General features: G+C 43.5%; 1 protein-coding gene across 7 annotated transcripts in view; it reads left to right on the forward strand.

The window, feature by feature from the left end:
- The window catches only part of GRAMD1B (GRAM domain containing 1B), a 348,949-nt gene that overhangs the window by 193,480 nt on the left and 141,072 nt on the right, over positions 1–14,397 (forward strand). Inside the window, exon 1 of one of the 7 annotated variants that reach the window (XM_089681632.1) lies at positions 1,022–1,386. The exons of 4 other annotated variants lie outside the window; for them this stretch is intronic. In XM_089681632.1, coding sequence (XP_089537758.1) covers positions 1,178–1,386 — 209 coding nt within the window. In that variant the 5' untranslated portion in view covers positions 1,022–1,177. Of the gene's footprint in view, positions 1–1,021; positions 1,495–14,397 lie in introns of those variants that run through there. 2 more of the 7 variants (XM_089681637.1, XM_089681634.1) reach the window with 2 other exon arrangements.

The following is a 14,397-nucleotide window of genomic DNA, read 5'->3' on the forward strand; positions in this document are numbered from 1 at the left end:
ACATGTTCTGTCCCCCTTTGTAATGTACAGCGCTGACCGAACTATTGGCGCTTTATAAATACTGTATAATAATAATAATATATTTTACAAATGGAGGTGTATATACTCGGCTATTTTTTTTTTTTAACTAGTAATGGTGGCGATGAGCGACTTATAGCGGGACTGCAGCTGGCATTCTGACACTGGGGGGGAACTGACTTGGTGTCACTGAGATCCCCAGTGACACCAATATAGTGATCAGTGCTAATAAAAAAGCACTGACACTGTACTAATGGCACTGGGCAGGAAGGGGTTAACATGTGGGCTGATCAAAGGGTTAACTGTGTGCTGATCAAAGGGTTAACTGTGTGCTGTTTTACTAGGGGCTGTGTGTTTGTGTTTCACTATAAGTGTTCAGGAGTTGACAGGGGAGAACTGTTTTGTTTACTAACAGTCCCCCCCCCCCCCCTTCTTCAGAGATCCTCAGCAATCACCGGGCACCAGTGAGTAATCACCATCCAGGACCTGGTGACTGACAGCCACGGCGGCAACCTGGAAATGCAAAATCACATATATATATATATATATATATATATATATATATATATATATATATATACTTGATTTTGCGCACAGCTGCCGCCCTGTAGTAGTATATCTGCTATGGTGCGGCACTAAAGAGGTTAATACAGAAAAAGAAGTGAGTGAGTTTAATTACCACTTTAATCATCCTCAGAACCTGCGTAATTTATATGTGTTCGTGTTTAAAGGGATGAGGTGGCAGTCCTAGGTCCCAGTTATGTACAGACCGTAGGATGTGAAAGTTTCCCTTCATGTATGATAGAAGTCATTCTATGGATTCCACTGGGGTGTGCAGGGATTTGGTGTCTTTCAGTCCAGTGTGTGTGTTGTGTGTGTGTGAGCCACCCGGCTCAGTGATTAGATGGTGCTGAATGCTGCATTGACAGTCACTCCTCCACAGGCCAGATAGGAGGAGGCTGCTGAGCCCGATCTGTGTGTTGGTGCAGTTAGCTGCACAGGTGTGAATGTCACGTGACGGTGATATCCGCACATCACTCTGGATGATGGCTCTGTATTGAAGGGCAGAGATGGAGGACAGGGTTCCAGGCTCCCAGCGAAGGGCAGGACAGGAAACCTAGGTGCCCGAGAAGCGTAGCAATGACAGGGGAGAAGCCGTATGTGTTCTAGGCAGCCTGTGATCCTCCAAGCAGCTGTGAGTCAGGGCGGTGGGGTGGTCCATGAGTGCTTTTCCCCTCCCATCACTCAGACTCAGCTGCAGGAGGGTGAGAGAGGAACAGCTGAAAAAAAGGCTTCCTTCTCTCATCAGGGTACCCCAGTAATAAGCCTCCCTGTGTGTGATGGGGGGGCTCTAAGATGGATCTGGAGGTGAGTAGCCCTCCTGCCTGCTCGCTGTCTTCCCTGCCCCCTGCTGCTTTTTCTGCATGAATGAATGGATCAAGCGATGATGCTGGCTCATCCTCTCATGGCTGCCAGGTTAGTGCTGAGGCTTCTGTGTGCTGTATGTCGCTACCAGTCGTCGTGTGACCTTGTGAGGATGTGTGTACATGCGTCTGTCTCCTGCTGAGGGCCCGTCTTAGCCTGATGATGGAGGGGGATAAGGACACAAGCTTGCTGCGTGTTGTGGGAATGTCTGCATTGTGACACATTTTGCTGCGGAGTTCCTGCTGTCCTCCTCCTGATGCTGTGCTTGGCCACGGTGCTTCCGACAGTGCCAGCTCCCACCCTGAGAGATGCTTAAATTCTCAATGCGTCATCCTGGGTGTCACCGCAAGTGTAAATGAGTGTGTGCGTCCTGCAGGTGTGCACATACGCTTTGCGATGGCACTCGCCCGTGCGGCATATGCTTCTCTGGTGTACGTTGGGCAGTGTGCAGTTGTAGGGTGTGTCTTTTTTGTGTCTAGTTTGGGGTTGTTGTGCTCCTGACACTGCGAAGTTGTGTGCTGGCCAGTGTTGATGTACCAGCTGCCTTCTCTCTGGGGTATGAGCAGGTGGATGGAGCAGCCAAGGCCTTATGCCCTCCTCCGTTATTAGAATCCCTCCTGAGGTTTGGGCTTGAACTCACCCCACAAGGTAGGTTGTCAGAAAATAAACAAGTGTGATAGCAGGACTTAAGTTAGAAGCGCTGTTTAATCTGTGTGACTCTCCTGGTGGGCTTTGTAAACACGTACTGGAATCATGGCAGTGAGTTGATGCCAGGGCTTGTAGCACACAGAATTATTATAAAGTAAGAAGGGTAAAGAACTTGCCGAGGGAAAGGATGCCATTTTCTTGCTGCAAAAGGTGACACTCTTAAAGCGGTATTAAACCAAAAAGCAATAATTTATTATGCTGCAACTTACCAATTCTTAGATGTGATGGCTGCATTTGTTTTCTTTTTGGGGGCTTTCTTTCCTTTATTTAAACCTGGTGATCCTGCCAGTAACTGTTATTTTTAAACAGAACAAGCTCTCCTGCAGATGTAGTAGTTAGAGGGTTAGGATGAGCCAATTACTACTGACGGGTGCTAACAATTATCAGCTTTTATTTATGAAAAATCTTTATCCCAAAAAAGAAAAACACAGTTTGCTGTAACCGCTTATAAAGTGTTAGCTGGAGTTCAGCTTCAATTTCTTAGTGTATCTAAATCTGCTAGTACATCTGTTCGTGTATCTAAATCTGCTAGTACATCTAACACTCTCCTTCTCCCAGACTGACAGTGCTGCTGGCCAAATGTGCTCCTTCATCCAGAGTGGGGGCGCTGTAATACAGGAGGTGTGTTACTGGCCAGATGAAAACAAATGCAGCCACCACATCTAATGATTGGTAATCTGCAATATCATATATTTTTGGTTGGGGTAATACTGCTTTAATGAGAGTATTAACAAATGACTGACTGTAAGTGTACTTAGAATATACCAAAGGGGTAGGACAGACCCTCCAGGCGTGCTTTGATAACAATGGAATAGAGATATTCCTAACATTTCTGAACAGAGGTGGTGGGAATGTTCCGGTTCATAGTTTAGAATCGCTTTATCTCCGAGGGATACGTTTGTTATATTAGACTTTCATAGAGCCCATTTCACTTCTATTCACCTAATTAAAATAGACAAAAGAGACGCTCCCACTTGTCATAAATGTCAAAAATCACACAGTGATATGTTACATATGGAACGGGCTTGTGATGAAATCAGACCCTCCTGGTCACAGATCACTGATGGATTTCCTTTCTTACAATTTTATCACTCACAGTCCAGAGCGGGACCAAACAAATTTACTTTACTTTGATTCAAGGAAGGTGGTGGTGCTGCACTGGTTATCCACTGAGCCCTAAGATATAAATGCATGAAAGCAGATAGGTAACATGGATAACCTATGAGGCCCAAGGAGGTCCCACCAAGTTTGATCAAATTTGGGGAGAATGGGTCAGTTTTGTTAATTCATGTGAACATCAAACCTGGGGGTGATATTTTTCCCCTTGATACCACCTTAAAGTGGAAACCTTTTAAGGGTAAGGGTTACAACCCCTGCCAGATTTTTTTTGCCATCTTTGTCCCATTGGGGAGATTTCTCTTCACTTCCTGTCCCATAGCCACAACAAGAAATGAGGAAATCCCCCCCCCCCCCCAAATTAAGGGAATCCCTGGGGCCCCCCATTTCACCAGAACTGGTGTCCCCATTGGAAGATTTCCACTCTGTTACTTTTCTGTGGACAGTCCAAAATTTGGGATTTTCTTTTACTTTCACTTTCAGTGATAATGGTATATAGGACAAATAGTGGGGGTGAATTTCCTTAACGGGGGGGCACAGACAGTTTTGCCTTTAGTTATACTTTAACAATACAAGGTGGTATCAAAATGTTTTGAGACTAGATTTGTAACATGCCAACAGATGGCTGCATGCACAGTCACAAGGATCACCGACCTTCAGTCGGTGCGAGTGAGTGTGCCAAAAGACATTGTCCTGTGTACATCGGAAGTTGTGCAACTGGTGCTATGCTGACCATGTGCGTTACCATGTCTGCTATTTCATCATGGACAGCAAGTTCGAACACAAAAAGTCAAATTCTGTGTAAAACCCATACACCCAAGTTTTGGAACTGGTAATGATTCTTGACATGAAGGACGGGTCATCCACTGATGGAGTTCTTGTCAGACTTTGACAGTGTTCCTTCTGCTTCTGGGTCAGCAGCCTGCGGACGAACTTGGCAGCAACACAGCGCATGTTCAAGTCACACATGAGGATTGCCTGGAGTATTCCGTATGACACACCGACAATGGCAGCAATGGGGTTGAGCTCGTTGAAGGTCTTCCTGATCTCTCGTCGTCTTCCAGTGATGTTCTTCTGCTCCTGAAGCACGCATGCCACTCAAACCACCTCAAATGATTCTTTGCAGCATCGCCGTAAACTTGCCGATTAATGTCAAACATCTCTGTGGCAGATTTACCCAGTTTCACGCAAAATTTCACATTTGCTCTTTGTTCTAAATTGCTGTCCATTATTAAATGGTAGACGTAGTAACGCACGTGGTCACAATAGCACCAGTTTCACAGCTCCCGATGTAAGCAGGACGATGTCTTTTGGCACACTGACTTATGAAAGTCGGTGCTCCCTGTGACTGCAGCCTTGTGCTGCCATTTGTTAGCGTGTTACAAAACTAAAAACTTTTTGATACCTCCTCGTAGTATCCATTCACATATCCGCACCTTGTATTTCTTCTGTAAACCATAACTGAAACACTAGACTCTGTTTAAGCTGCTGGTCTTTATTGATACATATTGTTTAATACATTGAACCTTATGTCACCGCACAGCAATTTAGTTGGGTTTTTTACTTCATTTTAGGCCCCTCACACGCAAGATCAGCTAGCTGCAGAATGTTTTCTTTAGTGTTTTTAGTTCACCCAGAAGGGACAGGTGCAGCACCCAGCCCCGCTGAATCTTAAAGGCTGCAGCTAGATGGGACTGAATGATTTACTAAGTGGTGCCCACATTTTTGGGTCTATGCATTCATGGACAGAGTGCAGGTCTTTTGCATTTGTATATTCGTTCCTGAACACACAGGGTCCTAAATGAGAGTGCCACGTGGTATAGTGTTCATCCCCGGCCAGCTGCTGTGAACACACAGGGTCCTAAATGAGAGTGCCACGTGGTATAATGTTCATCCCCGGCCAGCTGCTGTGAACACTTCTGCCTGGCAGTACTAGGGGTCATTGGTTCGAATCCCAACCATGGCACCACCTGCCTGGAGTTTGCATGTTCTCTCTGTGCCTGCATGGGTTTCCTCCGGGTACTCGGTTTCCTCCCACACTCCAAAGACATGCTGGTAGGTTAATTGGCTCCTATCTAACTTGGCCCTAGTATGTGTATGTATGAATGTGAGTTAGGGACCTTAGATTGTACACCCCTTGAGGATTAGGGACTGATGTGAATGTACAATATATATGTAAAGTGCTGTGTAAATTGATGGTACTATACAATACCTGTAATAAATAAATAAATGCACTTCACCGCTTGGACAAACAGAAAACAATAGTGTTCTATGTGTCCTATTCAAACTGCAACGCAGCTCGGAGGTGCAGGTATGCTGCATTTCATCACAGTGCACAGGAAGGTGTTGCATGTCACTGCACAGCAGCGTAAGGCACCATGCTGCTGTCTGACATGAATGCAGTGTCACTTTGTATACTTCAAATAAAGTTCACACAAAAAAAGGCAAAACTGTGATGCCCTGAAATGTGCATCGCACTGCTCCCTACCACTGGCTGGCTGCAGCCGAAATGGAGAACTGGCCGCATACTAAACTGCTGCTGTGTAGTGTGTGGGTAGTGTGAACTGGCCCTTAAAGCTTGTTGAAAGCCTGCTAGCAGTTTGTTTAAAGTGAGTCAGCACTCCCATTGAAGCAGAATTCCATGTACAGTTGTGTTCAAAATAATAGCAGTGTGTTGAAAAAAGTGAATAAAGCTCAAAATCCTTCTAATAGCTTTTATTTCCATCCACACAAATGCATTGGGAACACGACACATTCTATTCCAAATCAAAACATGAAGAAGAATAGATCAAATTTGTGTTGTTCCTCTAAAAAAATTTAAGAAAAGTGAATATTAGACGGTTCAAAAAAATAGCAGTGTTTGTATTCTTCTTTACAAACTCAAACATTCACTATATAAACTGAAAAATGTTTGAAGATTTTGCTTTCCTTTGAATGACTTCATGAATATTTGGTTGTAGTCGCACTGTTTCTGAGAACTGCTGTACATCTGTGTTGCATGGAGTCACCCAACTTCTGGCCCCTGTGATCAGGTATTCCAGCCCAGGATGATTGGACCACATTCCACAGTTCTTCTCTATTTCTTGGTTTTGCCTCAGAAACTGCATTTTTGATGTCACCCCACAAGTTTTCTATTGGATTAAGATCCGGGGATTGGGCTGGCCACTCCATAACGTCCATCTTGTTGGTCTGGAACCAAGATGTTGCACGTTTACTGGTGTGTTTGGGATCGTTGTCTTGTTGGAACACCCATTTCAAGGGCATTTCCTCTTCAGCATAAAGCAGCATGACCTCTTCAAGTATTCTGATGTATTCAAACTGATCCATGATCCCTGGTATGTGATAAATAGGCCCAACACCGTAGTATGAGAAACATCCCCATATCATGATGCTTGCACCACCATGCTTCACTGTCTTCACTGTGTACTGTGGCTTGAATTCAGTGTTTGGGGGTCGTCTGACAAACTGTCTCCGCCCACTAGACCCAAAAAGAACAATCTTACTTTCATCAGTCCACAAAATGTTGCGCCATTTCTCTTTAGGCCAGTCAATGTGCTCTTTGGCAAATTGTAACCTCTTCAGCACACGTCTTTTTTCCAACAGTGGGACTTTGCGGGGGCTTCTTGCAGATAGCTTGGCTTCACATAGGCGTCTTCTAATTGTAACAGTCCTAACAGGGAACGTCACACCTTCTTTAATCTTCCTGGAGCTGATTGTTGGCTGAGTCCACGCCATTTTGGCTATTCTTCTATCCATTCGAATGGTAGTTTTTCGCTTTCTTCCACGTCTTTCAGGTTTTGGTTACCATTTTAAAGCATTTGCGATCATTTTAGCTGAGCAGCCTATAATTTTCTGCACTTCTTTATATGTTTTCCCCTCTCCAATCAACTTTTTAATCAAGGAACGCTGTTCTTCTGAACAATGTCTGGAACGACCCATTTTCCTCAGAATTTCAGAGAGAAATGCACTGTAACCAGCATGTACAACATTTGCTGCCTTCCTTCCTTAAATAAGGGCAATAATTGCCACCTGTTTTTCAAAGAATGAATGACCTCACTAATAGAACTCCACACTGCTATTATTTTGAACACGCCCCTTTCAATGAGTGATTCAATTACACAGAATCAGCAGCATGCATGTCATGACTGTTGGGTCTGTTGGATTTCTATTACTCTACTACACCTGCTAGGAAATTATTTGCCATGTAGAAATATCATTTCTACCAAAAACAGTGATTGATCCGGTTAGTGATGTCTGACCGCTATTATTTTGAACACAACTGTGTGTATTTTTTGCATACTTAGATTAGTCTAGTTTGGACCAGTGTAAGTGTGCATATGTCATACCTGAGGGATCCCTGTGGAAGCGGACAATCACTGTAGTAGTCAGCTGTACTATAGAGATTAAAACTGTCTTTTGGGTGCTGTGCAGAGCAACTTCCCTGCTGTATAGTGAACATAGAGGGGGAAATCCCTTGCTCACTATTCACTGAACACCTTATGGTGAAGTCACACTCTCCCCTTCGTCCTATCAGAAAACCGTTTGCATTCATTGAGAAAAATGCATGAATAGCTCCCATGCACGGGACCTGGCAGATAACGGCTAGTAGCAGTGACTATCCGCTTCCACAGGTATGCCATATGCATACTGCATTGGTCCAAGCTGGAACAATGTAAAAATGCAAAAAAGGCCATACCTGGAATTCAGATGTATAATATTCCCAAACTGGAGCTGAATGATGTCTTAAAGGATAAGGTTACCTTTTGTAACATGTTACGTGTTACGCCCATACTCAGAACTGACCCCTCTCCCAACCCCTCTATTGACAGCTCACTGTCACAATTTAAAAAAAAAAACAAAAAAAAAACATGGCTGTGCGGGGCCCTGCCCACCTGGTTGCATCACTCATTCACAGTATTCTGTGAAAGGGAAAACCACAAGTTTCAGCAGCCTTTGTGGCTGTCGGCTTGTAGTTCTCAATGGACTACTTAGACGCTGTTGAGCACTGTGGTATTTCATCGATTCTTCCTGTCAGTGTGTATCTGCTTGCCTGTACGAGGTACGAGCATACAGATACACTGACAGGTCTGCAGGAGTCCTACATGGCACCAGCGATCTGCTGATTGTGGGTGCAATGCTTTCCAGGCTCCCAAAATAAAAAAAAAAATTGTAAATGTACATTTTTCTTACCTGCAAAGGTGAACTTGTTTAACATCAAGAAAGCATGCTCAGAACTGCAATTGTTTTGAAAAAGCCACACAAAAGCTTGGTGTTCACACAGATCTTGTATGAACTGGGCCCTACCCAGAGTTTTATCTGCAGAGTGGCGGCAGGTCAATCACGGTATTATATGAGCATGGACACCCTGCCAGCATAGCCTGCTGCTTTCATGGTTATTATCAAAGCTAGTAGTAGATGTTTGCACAGACCAGTGCAAGGCGTGAATAATGAATGTAATATTCCATCATGTAAAGAGCCCCTAGACCACTATTCTGAACTCTTCCAGAGTGTATGTACTGTGCAAGGCTCTGGTAGTAAAAACACTTTTGTGCACAGTTAGTGAAGTATGTGGTGCACCTGGATGAACACAATTCTGAGATATGTTGGTGATCTATAACTCTGTACATGGCAGACATAATCTGGACTCCTTGATTTGGTTTCCTGGGGGCTGGCAGTGAAGTGTAAAGGCAGGAAACGGCTCTATATGAAGTCACTGAGTCAGTCAGCCTTATTCCATAATGGATTACTATTCCTAAGTGCAGTAACTTACAGAAAACAAGTGCAGTTCACGCTGCTGAAGTCAGACCAGTACAAAATGGATTCGGGTTGCTATGAGTCACATTTGTGAAGATGATCTTCAATGAATAAGACTGTCTAGGTTTACATATATAGGTTGTGGGAATGTGTGTAAACCGCATGCAAACCAAGCTGCTATTTACCAAATGAGCAGCGCTGCTAATAGTTCTTAAAGTGTTACTAAACCCACAACAGTAAAATCAGTCTGTATATGCAGTAAAGCATGATTGTTATACTCGCTGTGGAACCTAAGGGGTTAATCCTCTGCATTGTGTAAAAAGACTGTTTGATCCTGTCTTCTATGATCCTCCCCTTCTTCTACTGCCCCCCAATCCATGTGCTGATAGTATAGAGCCCTAGGAGGCACTCTGCACACACTCCATTTGGTGTGTATTGCTAGTGAGTTTTTTTTTTTCTTTGGGAGGGTCAATGTGATTAGCACAGGGCCAATCAGCACTATCCAGACAAAGGGTCAGGGATCAGCCTCATAGGTCAGTCAGAAGAGAATGAAACTCCTCCTACAAGTTTTGACCAGTTCTCAGCTGGACGCTGATAGAAGTCACAAGACTGCTTTAACTGCTGATGAGAAAAGGTATCTAGTAGTTTACACAATGCCTTGAAAAAAATATTCATACCCCTTGAAATTTTCCACATTCTGTCATTTTACAACCAGAAACATAAATGTATTTTATTGGGATTTGATGTGATAGACCAACACAAAGTGACACATAATTGTGAAGTGGAAGGAAAATGATAAATGGTTTTCAAAATGTATTACAAATATCTAAAAAGTGTGGTGTGCATTTGTATTCAGCCCCCTTTACTCTGATACCCCCTAACTAAAATCTAGTGGAACCAATTGCCTTCAGAAGTCACTTAATTAGTAAATAGAGTCCACCTGTGTGTAATTTAATCTCAGTATAAATACAGCTGTTCTGTGAAGCCCTCAGAGGTTTGTAAGAGAACATTAGTGAACAAACCGCATTATGAAGGCCAAGGAACACCCCAAACAGGTCAGGGGTAAAGTTGTGGAGATGTTCAGGAGAACATATGGAGAGAGTATGACACAACTGCAAACCTACCAAGATATGACTATCCACCTAAACTGACAGGCCAGGCAAGGAGAGCATTAATTAGTGAAGCAGCCAAGAGGCCCATGGGAACTCTGGAGGAGCTGCAGAGATCCACAGCTCAGGTGGGAGAATCTGTCCACAGGACAACTATTAGTCGTGCACTCCACAAATCTGGCCTTTATGGAAAAAGTGGCAAGAAGAAAGCCATTGTTGAAAGAAAGACATAAGAAGTCCAGTTTGCGGGAAACCATGTGGGGGACACAGCATACATGTGGAAGGTCAGATGAAACCAAAATTGAATTTTTTGGACTAAAAGCAAAACGCTATGTGTGGAAGAAACCTAACACTGCACATCACCCTGAGCATACCATCCCCACCGTGAAACATGGTGGTGGCAGCATAATGCTGTGGGGGATGCTTTTCTTAAGCAGGGACAGTGAAGCTGGTCAGAGTTGATGGGAAGATGGATGGAGCCAAATACAGAGCAATCTTAGAAGAAAACCTGTTAAATCTGCAAAAGACTTGAGACTGGGGTGGAGGTTCACCTTCCAGCAGGACAACGACCCGAAACATCCAGCCAGAGCTACAATGGAACGGTTTATATCAAAGCATATTCATGTGTTACAATGGTCCAGTCACAGTCCAGACCTAAATCCAATTGAGAATCTGTGGCAAGACTTGAAAATTGCTGTTCCCAGACGTCCTCCATCCAATCTGACAGAGCTTGAACGATTCTGCAAAGAAGAATGGGCAGAAATGTCCCTCTCTAGATGTGCAAAGCTGGTAGAGACATCCCCAAAAAGACTTGCAGCTGGAATTGCAGCGAAAGGGGGTCATACAAAGTATTGACTCTGGGGGGGCTGAATAAAAATGCACGCCACACTTTTCAAATAATTTGTAAAGCAATTTGAAAACCATTTATCATTTTCCTTCCACTTCACAATTATGTGTCACTTTGTGTTGGTCTATCACATCAAATCCCAATAAAATACATTTACAATTCTTCTTGTAAAATGACAAAATATGGAAAACTTCAAGGGGTATGAATACTTTTTTCAAGGCATTGTGTAAACTACTAGATACCTTTTCTCATCAGCAGTTAAAGCAGTCTTGTGACTTCTATCAGCGTCCAGCTGAGAACTGGATAAAGCTTGTAGGAGGAGTTTCATTCTCCTCTGACTGACCTATGAGGCTGACCCCTGACCCTTTATTTGGACAATGCTGATTGGCCGTGTGCTAATCATATTCACTCTCCCAAAGAAAAAAAAAACTCCCTAGCAATACACACCAAATGGAGTGTGTGCAGAGAGCCTCCTAGTGCTCTATACTATCAGCACATGGATTGAGGGCAGTAGAAGGGGAGGATCATAGAAGGGGAGGATCATAGAAGACAGGATCAACACAGTCTTTTTACACAATGCAGAGGATTAACCCCTTAGGGTCCACATGCATATACAGACTGATTCTACTGTTGTGGGTTTAGTAACACTTTAAGAATTATTAGCAGCCCTGCTCATTTGCTAAATAGCAGCTTGGTTTGCGTGCGGTTTATGAAGTACGAAGACTTTTTCAAGGCACTGTAGTTACTGAAATAATTGCATTTCCTTGTTGTGTGTACTGTGAGAGACCAGCTATAGTGAACGCAGGGTCCGGGGAGAGCGGATATAGTGAATGCAGGGTGCTGGGTATAGTAACACGTTAATGGCCACCCCACGCATCTGAAAACACATTGCTTTTTCTGATGCAGGTAATTACACTGCGCAAAAGCAGCATGCAATTTCCATGTGGCTGAGAATTTAGAAGGTGCAGGACTTTTTTTTCCTGCATTTCCTGCAGGTACAGAAGCCTATTGAAATGCATTGGCATCAATCGCAGTTGTGAACCCCAGCCTTAATGTTTGTTCAGATGTCACTTCAGAGTCAGATTTTCATGTTTTGGATCAACAAACCTTACCAAGAACTTAAGTCACCAATAAACGCGAGAAGACCCAACCTGCCCATGTGTGGTTGGATCATGGAACAGTCTCGCTGTAAGATGCCCCAAACCTACCAGTAGGCCATTGTATACATGAATGGCAGAACATGCAGATCCAAAGGCCTGCTCTATTATGCAATATGAAGTGGTTGTTTTGGACCAATGTTTGCATTTACTCCCTACCCCAATCTATCAGGCTATTGCCTACTGTGCTCACTTTTAGGTGCACTCTGAAAACCCATCTCTTCAGGGAAGCCTACCCCGACCCCAACTAATATTGGACTACCACTCCATCCCCCACAGCTAATTGCCTCCTGTACCACTATCCCCTCCCTCCTAGATTGTAAGCTCCAAGGATCAGGCCCTCTAATCCCTCTTGTATTGAACTGTATTGTTACTGTACTGTCTCCCTCCATAATGTAAAGCGCTGAGCAAACTGTCGACGCTATAGAAGTCCTGTATAATAATAATTTACAGTAACAACTGAATAATACAAAAGATGGAAAACCTACTCTAATTACTATTCTTCCACTGTGAGGAAACTGTAAACAAATATGACTCTGCAGAGCCAATAAGTAATTTTTGTGTGGCCACTTCCCAGTCCTGTAGCCCTTAGGGCAGCCAATCATGCAGACACGTGCGACCACTCTCATAGGTCTAAAGGTAATTTAAAGTGGAACTTTAGTCAGAAAATGATGTTTTGCCAGATCACTTCAGACTGGCCCCTTTTGCAGGTTTAGATGTGTAAAACACTAAAAATAAGTGGCTACACTGTGCGTCTATACTGTCTCAACCAGCTTTGCAAATACTCAGTTACTCTCTATTTTTAGGCACTGTGCTGAATTTGTGGAGGCCAATCTGATGACAGCTTAAAGATTTACTGCTGCTCAGGGGCTCTGGGCTTCAGTAAAATGGCCGCCTCCAGCAAGAAGAAACCTGAACAATGCTGGAGGAAATTTACAGCACACACTGATTTTGGTAGCATAATTTTTAATGTAAAATGTATGTTCCTTGCTAAAGAACATTATTTATTATCAAGTTGTTATGAGTAAAGTTCCACTTTAAAATAATCCTGTTATTTTAAAGTGGAACTTTACTCATAACAACTTGATAATAAATTCTATTTAACACTTTTAGGAGTTGCTTATTATTACTTTGCCAGGAGATCCTTATCTCTGTCTATCTCTGATAGTTTCACTTTGTTGCTGGGGCTTGTCTCTCACCGTCTTCAAGGCTGAGCTCCACCACAAGCCTAATCTTGATCAATTTCCTTGCCCCTGTCCAATGAGTGTCTTCACTGGCCACTGAAGCAGTCCTATTGGCAGTAGTTGGAGCTTGGACATGAATGAAATGTTTATTATTATTATTAAATATTAACTCGGCTGTAGTTTAGTTCTAATAATGGATGGAGACGTTGTTGTCTTGATTCCAGTAGAATGAATATAAATGGAGTTGTCTCTCACTGTATGGGACAGGAAGAGTGTGTGAAGGAGATTGATCTTGCCACAAATATTGCCAATAAAATAAAAGCCAACAAAAACATATCTCCTCGTGTTATCATACATAATGCTGATGGACTAGACCAGATATGGAGCATCAGAAATTTACCAGCATTCCTGTTTTCCACCTCCTGAGAGCCCACAGCGTTTGATCATTCTACAGATGTTAACATGCAGCTGATAGCACTGACAGGATTAGATAGGGATTGGCTGAATAAAAGGTCATAGGAGCTCTGTGACAGGTCAGGATATGGCTGTGCAATGGAGATAGTTGTGTGAGTGATGAGATAAAACACAGCCCAAGTGTGGGCAGAGGGTGTAGACCATACATAGGGGTCGGAAAAAAGTTTCACATTTGTTCTTTAGAGAAGGGGATGTGGTACTTAAATACCCTAAAGGTCTCTTTACATATACATAGCTTTGGTCACCCTGCACATTTTATATGTGTACATGTTGTGTTCCTTGACCTGTCTCATTTTCTCTCCTCTTCAGCCCACAATCAAGGATGTATGTCTTTCTGGTTTAGACTTCCCTCCATCATGACCAGTCCCTGCCGCATGCCCCTCTTTCCTTTGCTTTGAACTATGCTTTACAGAGCTTTGCGGTCTCCCTCGCTTACTGCTGCCACTGCTAGCTGTAATGTGGCTTTGACTGTGCTCATGTTTGCTTGTCGGTACAATTCCCCTGCTGCTAGCTTGCCGTTAGATCCCAGCCTCTTGTATGTGCACCTGAGATGAATTCATTTGTCTGACCCTGTGACTTGCCCTGGGCTCCATCGCCATCCCTGG

The sequence above is a fragment of the Staurois parvus genome, unplaced genomic scaffold (genome assembly GCF_062004578.1).
Source record: "Staurois parvus isolate SC_StPar_1 unplaced genomic scaffold, SC_StPar_1.0 ptg000274l, whole genome shotgun sequence".
Taxonomy (NCBI): domain Eukaryota; kingdom Metazoa; phylum Chordata; class Amphibia; order Anura; family Ranidae; genus Staurois; species Staurois parvus.